This window comes from Eptesicus fuscus, chromosome 20, assembly GCF_027574615.1.
Source record: "Eptesicus fuscus isolate TK198812 chromosome 20, DD_ASM_mEF_20220401, whole genome shotgun sequence".
Classification (NCBI taxonomy): domain Eukaryota; kingdom Metazoa; phylum Chordata; class Mammalia; order Chiroptera; family Vespertilionidae; genus Eptesicus; species Eptesicus fuscus.
The window spans coordinates 41,462,134-41,471,479 of NC_072492.1; the positions used below are offsets into that span (position 1 = coordinate 41,462,134).

At 45.1% G+C, this 9,346-nt stretch overlaps 1 protein-coding gene across 1 annotated transcript in view; it reads left to right on the top strand.

Annotated features, from left to right (window-relative positions):
* The window catches only part of SKAP1 (src kinase associated phosphoprotein 1), a 269,123-nt gene extending 260,646 nt beyond the window's left edge, over positions 1–8,477 (top strand). The window contains exons 12-13 of the mRNA XM_054709246.1: positions 5,860–5,968; positions 8,095–8,477. Coding sequence (XP_054565221.1) covers positions 5,860–5,961 — 102 coding nt within the window. The 3' untranslated portion in view covers positions 5,962–5,968; positions 8,095–8,477. The remainder of the gene's footprint in view (positions 1–5,859; positions 5,969–8,094) is intronic.
* The last annotated feature ends 869 nt before the right edge of the window (positions 8,478–9,346 follow it).

Below are 9,346 nucleotides of genomic sequence, written 5' to 3' on the forward strand. Positions count from 1 at the left end.
GTTGAAGAGGAATTCTGTTGTCTACAAGGGCAGATAGAGTGAACTTGGATGGTTAAACGAACAGAAGTGTGAGACATTTTTCTGGGGATCTTGTTCCACAGAGGCTTGTCTGAAGCCCAAGTCAATGTGCAAAGAGAACATTTCCATTGGGAACATTCTCAGGGGAACTGGCAGCGGCAAGCAGCTTGTTCCCAAAGCCGCCGTGTGCAGCTGAATGGAAGCTGTGGGAAGACACCGCCACGTCTAAGTCACGGTGAAAGAGGTGGTGCCTTAGGAAGGACACGCAAGCTTGGTCAGCATGTGAAGGGGAGACAGGCTCTGCAGCTGGAGGGCTGAAGCACGGGAAACCCAGCAGCAGGAACAAGGATTCTTGGATTTCCTTTCATTGTGTTTTTTTCAAAAGGGGGAGGGAGGTGAAGATGGCCACACTGGGCCAGAGTGCAGACCCAGGCCATAAAGATCATCGCCTTTTCCCCCTAGAGCAGCGGTCGCCAACCTCTCAGACCTCACGGACCACCAGTGGTCTGAGGACCGCCAGTTGGCGACCGCTGCCCTAGAGCACTGGTTTGTAAACAGGTTTATAAATCCTTTGAGAATCTGATCAAAGGTCTGGGCGGCACCCCAGGGACGAGACACGTGTACACATGCACACAAAATTGTACACCAATTTCAAGGAGTTCAAAGATTCCTTCACGTCCATCCATGGACAGGCCAGGGGCCCACAGACCCCAGCTTAAGAAGCTGTGTCCTAGAGGATGGAGATTTCCTATTGTTGGAACAGCCTAGGAGTCACTGAGCCTAGAAATTGAATTCTCATCCCAAGACAGGATGGTCATTTCAGGTCATGTCTGTGCTACTCCAGGGGAGCCATGGAAGAGCTTATACAAATAGGAACCAGCAGGGAGGAGAGAAATTAAAATGTAGCAATCATGGAGTAGGGGTATTTAATCTCTTTTAAGGCTTATGATAGGCGCCTGCTGGTTCCCCCCCGATCTCCCCTGACACCTACTGACAGGGTATTTGCAGCCCCACACAGGGACTCAGGGCCCTGTGACCGGAGGAGCACCGAGGAGGTCCATGATAGTCTTGAAACCATAAACAGCAATAGGAAGCCACTGGAGGCAGAGTCAAGCTGTGCGACGTGCCTGTGGTTGGTGGCCATACTGCTTTTTGTTTATAGAATTTGCTGTTCTTTTTATGGCAGGTTTGGTAGGGCTCTTTTTTCCTTGTTGACGGAGATTAGCAGCATAAATCCTTTTATGGCAGTGTGTGATCCCCCATAAACACTTCTGATTGTTGCTGTTGGTGAGTGCTGTGTCGATTTCAGGTTCACTCGATGCTCTGCTCAGCCAGGCCGGTCGGTAGCTTCTCCAACCAGACAATGGACTGACTCCAAGTAGCCAACCCTTCTTTTTTAAGGCTCCCTCATTTGGGGGGTTCAGTGAGGTAAGGCAGAGTTGATGTTGAAGGGAACAGATGTCTAATCGAGCCTAGAGATACTTATGATGAGAACAAACCACACATTGTACGATTTTCAAGTGAAAGTCTTCTTAAAAGACTGTGGCAAGAAGCAAGCACTGATGTGAAGGATTTTTTAAATAGCTTTTTATATTGTCTAAAGCATCTTCAATTAACAGTTTTGTATCATTAACATCTTAGCTCTACCACACACAGTGTACCAGTATATAGAGTGACAGCATGGGGAGCCTTTGTAATTCTGATTCCCTGACATTGTCACTTGTAGGTGTGTATCCCCATATTGAGTATTTGAGGTCTTCCAGGAATGTCTCCACATTTTTCTTGTCTTTCCAAACATCTGGGCAAAGAAGTCAAACTTTATTTAAAACGTTGATCCCAAGAATTCAGGCCTCTCTGCCATCCCAAAACGAATCCAAGAATCAGCAACTTAATAAAAATGCAGTAAATTAACACCTCTAGACAAGAGCAGAGTTCATTCAGAGCTGGGGTCTGCCTGGCTGAGCCAGTTCTCTCTCCATTTTAATAGTTTAATAAAAATTAGCATAATTAACGAACATCTGTATGATCCAGAGTGGTGCAATTTGGCACTTGGAAACGAGGGCTTAAACATGATTGCTGTGAGTTTAATGTTGTTTTAATTCTTTTTGGCACTGTGCAGTGAAATAAACGTTTGGTGGTGATAGTTCTCGGCCGGATCTCATTTGCATTTTTCTCCCTTTGATTATGAGCAATTGTGGACTCCCCAGCAATTCATCAAAGTAGAAATTATTTTAAAATACCTCGTGGTGTTTAGACTGGGCTGGAGCAAAGCATGGGGATGGGGGGCAGTGAGAGAGAAGGCTAGAAATGTTCCATTCATGCTTTAAACATCTCAGCCCTGCAGCCCTTTTTGGGTATCCAGCCAAGGGATGAAATCTGGAAAAGACAGTCAGATCTCAAGTCCTGTAGGTGCTTTGATTAAGCTCCTAGGCTCCCACAGCAGGATACATATGGTCTCTGAGACTATGCCACTCTCCTTACACTTCTGCCTGCTTTTCTGTGTTGAAGGGCAGAGAGTTGATTTCACTCATTTCAGTTCTCACCACGGTGGTGCGGCTGCCACATCTGTGGTCGACAGGGTCAGTGTTCCCCTCGAGCAAGAGCACAGTGACCGGGAGCCTAGTCTTTGCAGGTGTCCTGCCGTGCCTCGTCTGCTTCCTGATTGCCCCCTCTTCGAGTTGACGGTGCACCTTCCCAAGGCCTGGTCCTCCTCCTGGCATTCGGCTAAAGAGGGATGTCAGAGTCAGGAGTCGTGAATAGTCCCTAGGGAGAGAAAGTCCTCTCTGAGCCCCTCAGGTGATGAAGACGACAGCATCTGGTAGGTAGAAGGCCACTCTTCACACATGTCTAAGCAAGCTGACTGTGATCGAAAGACTGTCAGACATCATGCCCTCCCCCTGTGAGATAAGAGAAGAACTAAAGCTAGAGTTTTTATGAGTTCCAATGAGAGAAGACGACAGAGGATGTGTTTCCCCTTCGCAACAAGGCCCTATGGACACGGCCATTGCAGTGACATGCTAACACAAGGCAATACTACAAGGAAACGTACGGTAGAAATTGCCCTAAGTGTTGGGAGGTGGACAGGAACATAACTTGTACCGATAGGAGCTTTAAAATGTTCTAACAGCCCTAGCCAGTTTGGCTCGGTGGATAGAGCGTCGGCCTGTGGACTGAAGGGTCCCAGGTTTGATTCCGATCCAGGGCACATGCCTGGGTTGCAGGCTCGGTCCCCAGTGGGAGGCAGCCAATCAATGATTCTCTGTCATCATTGATGTTTCTATCTCTCTCTCCCGCTTCCTTCCTCTCTGAAATCAATAAAAATATATATTTTTTAAAAATGTTCTAACAGCACAGGCTAAGGAATTCTGGGTAATTTCCCATAAGGCAGTGCAGACTGTAGAGGAGTTGGCCTTGGGGAGGAAGGGAATAAGGTCTGGTGGGGAGAGGCAGTAGACACATTCATTTATTTCAGACTGATTTTTAAAGATAATTCTCTGTTCCTTTTAGGGTCAACTCAGTGGTCTCACTTCTTATGCCATTTGAGTCTGTCTTCATGGTACTTAGGGAGCCATTTGGGAAAATGTCTCCAAAGGCAGTTGCTCTCTTCCTGCCACAACCAGTTCAATCCCCAGGAGAATATTTTGTAGTTGGTTGTAACTAAATCTGCTCAACTGAGAGTACAAATCCCCACTGCTCCCTTCATTTCTTCATAACCTCATTTAACAAGTATTTTTTTGGCCCCATTCTGTGCTGGGTACGACACTGAGTGCTGGGAATGCAAGAGCAAACAAAACCAACAAGGTCCCAGCTCTCACACAACTCCCCACCTAGTGACTGCCACTGAGACAAAAGCAGACCGATACAAGACAGCGTCAGGAGCTCATTTCCAGGGAAGCACAGGGCACAGCCCTGTGGACCACATGGCTGGGGCCCCCACCCAGTCAGAGAGTGGCAAGGTGAGGATTCTAGAGAATCTGGAAAGACTCAGGAAGTGAGATCTGAGAGCTGCTTAGGAGTGAGCCCATGAAAGGGAGGAGGGAAGTAGAGGCTAACCGGCAGAGGAAAGGCTCCAAGATGAGAGAGGCTGTAGCCATGGGAGCAGCTGAGACAAGTCCTGTTTGACTAAGGGTCCACCAGACTGAGTGGGTGAGTGAAAGTGCTAGGCAGCGATCAGGAACAGGTCATGCAGGGCTTTGTCTAACAAGTTGGCAATAAATAGGCAGTGGGAACCCACTTAAAGGTTTTGAGCGGAGCAGTGACATTTTAGAAGGATTCTGGCTGCAGAACGAAGACTAGGTTGGAGGAGAATGAGAATGGAGATACGGAAACCAATGTGGAGGTTATTTCTAGAGTCCTCATGAGAGACGACTGTGACATGACTCTAGAATATTGTCAGTGGGCATGGAGAGAAGTGGGTGGATTCCAGTAACATTTTGGAAAGAGAATTGACAGGACTCAAGGGCTGATTGGAAAAGGAGGGTGAAATTGGAAATGACTCCTGGGTTTCTGGCTTGAGTAACTGAGTTCATAGTGGTGCCATTTACTGAGCTAGAGGAAACAGGAGGGATAGAAAGTTTGGGAGTGGGAATGGAAATAGAAGCAGAGTGATGGGTCATATTTAGTTTGAGCAGCTTGACATACACTTGGGTATTAGGAATCCATCATTTAGATCTGGGCTGGAGACTGATTTTTAAAGATAATTCTCTGTTCCTTTTAGGGTCAATTCAATGGTCTCACTTCTTATGCCATTTGCGTCTGTTTTCATGGTACTTAGAGAGCCATTTGGGGAAAATGTCTCCAAAGGCAATTGCTCTCTTCCTGCCACAACCATTGCAATCACCAGGAGAATATTTGGTAGTTAGCTGTAACCAAATCTGCTCAACTGAGAGTACAAATCCCCACTGCTCCTTTCATTCCTTCATAGCCTCATTTAACAAGTATTTCTTTGGGCCCATTCTGGTTGTGAATCATTCACACAGATATTAGTAGCTAAACCACAGAGGTGTACAAGATGGCTCAAGGAAAGTGCATCAAGTCAGAAGGCAGGACAGAACCCTGGAAAACAACCACATTAACCTCAACCCGGGCATGTGCCCTGACTCGGGGACCTCTTGGTTCCTGGGTTGATGCTCGACTGCTTAGCCTGCCTGTAATTATTAATGTACCTGTCAACCTCCCACCTCTAATGTTTAGAGCACCTACTACGTATCAGTTACTTTGAATTGTTTTCACTTCTGTGGCGTCACTTATATCCCCACCACATAGGGGAGGGGTGATAGCCTCCCTACTCTTACAGAAGAGGAAGTTAAAGTAGGAGAACTTTCGGTCACATGGCTACTAAATGACCAAGTGGGGATTAGATCCCAGTCTGTCTGACTCCAAAGCCCATTACTCTCTGCTATAAGCTCCCAGGGAGCAAGCAGTGTTCTGATTCATCATTATACATCTCATGGGAACTCAAACAGCACTTTGCACATAGAAGATGCTTGGTAAATATTGATTTGAACTATGACCTGACTCCCTGAATATTTTTAGTGTTCTGGCATTTTAGGATGCGCTCAACTTTCTCTGAAGAAGCCATTCAACTACGGTAAAAAAAAAAAAAAAAAGAAAGATGCTCTTTACGTTGAGCAAGGCATCGAATGTGCTAAGTTTACAATGTAGACAGGAAGATGGCAAAATGAAAACAGTTTGCTTTCCTCCTCTAGATGACTTTCTTAAAATTTAATAATCCCATCAAGGGTGTTAACCACCCCACAGAATCTCCCATGCAGTCACCATGAGAGTTTACCAGAAGCATGGCCAAATTCCAATTGAAACCATTCTCTTTTCATTTTTCAGGAGTATAACATGTATGGCTGGTGGGTAGGAGAACTAAACAGCCTCATTGGGATTGTTCCAAAGGAGTACCTCACAACTGCCTTTGAAGTAGAAGAAAGATGAAGCCCAGGTACCCACACTATGGCCAATGAATGTGTTGGCCATGCCTTTGTTTCTCTGTGAAGGATGAGAGTTGCCAGTGAAGTAGTTTTTCTTCATTTCCAAAGGTGATGCTAATAATTCACCACGGAAAGGTGATGATTCTGGAACTGTTTTTCCTAAATTAGGGGACTGTGTCCGTTATGATTAAGTTCAACTACATGGGACAGAAAACTCAAAATAACTGATTTAATTAAATAGAAATTTATTTTTCTCTTCTGTAAAAACCCGGAGGTAAGTAATACAAGGTGTCTAAGTCCCAGGTACCTTGCTTTTTGTTGTTTTGTTGTTTTGTTTTGTTTTGTTTTGTTTTGTTTTGGTTGTGTGGCCAACATTCCTAAGGTTACCTCATGGTCCAAGATGGGTGTTCCAGCTCCAACTATCATGCCTGTATTCTACCCAGCAGGAAACATAAAATAAAAGGGCACACCTTCTCCTTTTAAGGACACTTCACAGATGCTGCACATACCACTTCTGCTTACATTCCTTTGGCCAGAACTTAGACATACAGACAGAAAGACAAAGCTGCAAAGAAAAGCTGCAAGGAAAGCTTTATTGTATCTAGCTTAAAAGTGGAAGATGAGTTCATTAATAAAATAAAAAGGGGAGAATGGATATTGGGGACAACTAAGAATCTGTGCCATAAGCATGGGTCTATATCCCAGCTTGCAAATCCAGGCATGGCACCATTTCCCCCAAATGCCCATGTATTACAATCCGATTGGCCAAAATTAGGAGCCCCGTATGAGGATTCTTAGGGAATGTAAATTAACTTTGGGGTGATAAAGAATATGGCTTGCATTTTATGAGCAAGAACCACATCGTATTTTAAAACAGTTGGGTAAGTGCTTGCTTTGGGTAAGGTAATGTTGCAATTGCTTTGGCGTGGAATGGGTTTTGTTTAGAATTAGGATGGTGATAGAGGGCACCCAAAGCTAGCGTGATGCCACGAGCTCCATCTTCCGGCCTGAAATGGGAGCCGATTTTATTGCTGGGGGTGAGGGGTGACATGTGTGACAGTAATACAGACTGTCCTTGGAATCTTCCACACCAGGCCCATTCTAGTGTGCAGTGGATTCTTTTAGGAAAACACGTAAGGATAGATCTTACTTTCAGATGCCCTTGTACAGCCTAAAGCACCAGCTCAGACCTGTCGCACAGGTTTGACTTTATGACTTTCCCAATGAGGGCTCCATTTCCTGGCCATGAATGTAGAAGGGTTGGAATTTTTCTCTCAGATCTAAACAGATTCACAGGTTTGACTGATTTATTTAATGACAAAGTTGTTTATCTCCTCATTCTCTTTGACCCAACAATTCCACATCTAGGAGTTTATCCGACAGCTACACTTGCACACATGCAAAATGTTAGTCACACTAGGTTATTTGTTTGTAATAACAAACCATTGGAAATAACCTAGATGTTCAATAGAGAACTGGCCAAATCACTGTAGTACGTTCATAGAATTGAATACTGTGCAACAGTAAAAAAGAAAGAAGAAGCTCTCTGCATTGGTATGGAATACATTATAAGATATGTTGGTAAATTTAAAAAAAAAAAAAAAAGTAGCAAGGAAAGGTAGGCCTAACTTACTCCACTCATGTAAAAAGGAAGTTTCCAATTGCTTCTAAATGTACTAGAGGCCCGGTGCATGAAATTCGTGCATGGGTAGGGTTCCTAGGCCTGGCTGGTGATCAGGGCTGATCCATTGGGCCACCAGTAGGGTGACTGGGGCTCCCTGCTCGCACCCACCTTGGCCTGGCACTGCCCACTTGCCGGCCCCACCCCACACCATCTTGGGGACCTGCAGGCTGGGGACAGCTCCTGCATTGAGCACCTGCCCCCTGGTGGTCAGTACATGTCATAGCGACCAGTCTTTCTGCTGGTCATTCCGCCATTTGGTCTATCTGCATATTAGGGTTTTATATAGATAGATGAGATGCTCTGGAAGGAAAAAGAAAATGCTAACGCTGGTTGCCTCCAAGGACAGAGAAGCTGTATGACTGTGAGACAGGGAGACACTTTTTACTCTGTGCCCTTTTATACGTTCTATATTTTAAACCAGACATGCAAATGTATGTGTTTTTCCTCCTGTAGGACACATATCCTTCTCTCTAGCCTGCCTTTATGAAGAAACTGATCATCAGGAGCTCCCACTTCCCACCTCTGCTACCCCACCAACACCACGGACTCTTCTCTTTACTGAAGAGACCCACGTCTCTGACACGTGTTAGTAACTGTAAACCATCAATAGCACAAGTGGGAAGAGGCATATTCAGCAGACCTGTTACTACACCTGCCTTGTCACAGCTCATTCCATCTCTAAACATGCCCGCACAGCCACTTCTGCCCTTTCCACAGGCTTGTCACCGAGGAGGTGAGAGAGAAGGAAACCTCCTGTCAAAGGTTTTTCCTTTGGAGAAGGGAGTCTCTGGTTGTTTTGTCTGATTTGAAAAGCACAAATAAATGTCTTATTTGGTTCCTGGCCATGTGTGATGGTGCTGAGTTTCTTTTGTAATGGCATCAAAATGCTGGTTCTGGGCATTCTTGCCAACACCATACAAAGTAGGAAGGGATAGCCAGAGAGAGAACAAAAGCCCAGAGAGAGAAGGGGACTTGCAGTTGTCTTTCGGGGTAGGAGCATCTCTGGAACCTAGGCCTGCCTGCTTGGCCTCTCAGACGTCCTTTGGTTACCTCCTTGGTTATTTTTATGTGCTGAATCTCCCTGAAATGAGACAGAGCTAGAAGAAAGTCCTTGAAGTCAGCACATTGGAGAGTTCCCTTTCCCCCTCAGTTAACTACCCAACGGAGTCCTGTATGGAAGCCAGTCCTAGACAGGGGCCAAGCAAGAACTATGAAGAGGGCTTGTGTATACAGTCCTGTTCCTTTTCCTGTTGCCTGTACCTAGCACTCAGGTTTATCTGTACCTTGAAGAGGCAGCAAAGCAGAGTTATTAAGAACATAAACTCTGGAACCGGACAGCATGAGAATAAACCCCAGTTCCCCATTTACTACATATGTTCCCCAGAGCAAGTTACTTGACCTTTTATGCTTCAGTTTCCTCACCTTGGAAGAGGTAAACTCCATCTCACCAGGTCATTAGGACGATTAAAAGAAAAACACATGCTAATGTACTTAAAACAATGATGGGCACATGGTAACTCCTAGCTGTTATTATTGCCTGACTATCTACACAAGAAATTTTGGAAAATGGGCAACTGAGCAGCCAAATAAATTTTCTTTTGTGTAAATTACAGTATAGGGAATATAGTCAATAACATTATAATAACTATATATGGGGCAAGTGGATACTTAAAATATGGGGTGAGGGGCCACTCTGTAAAGTACA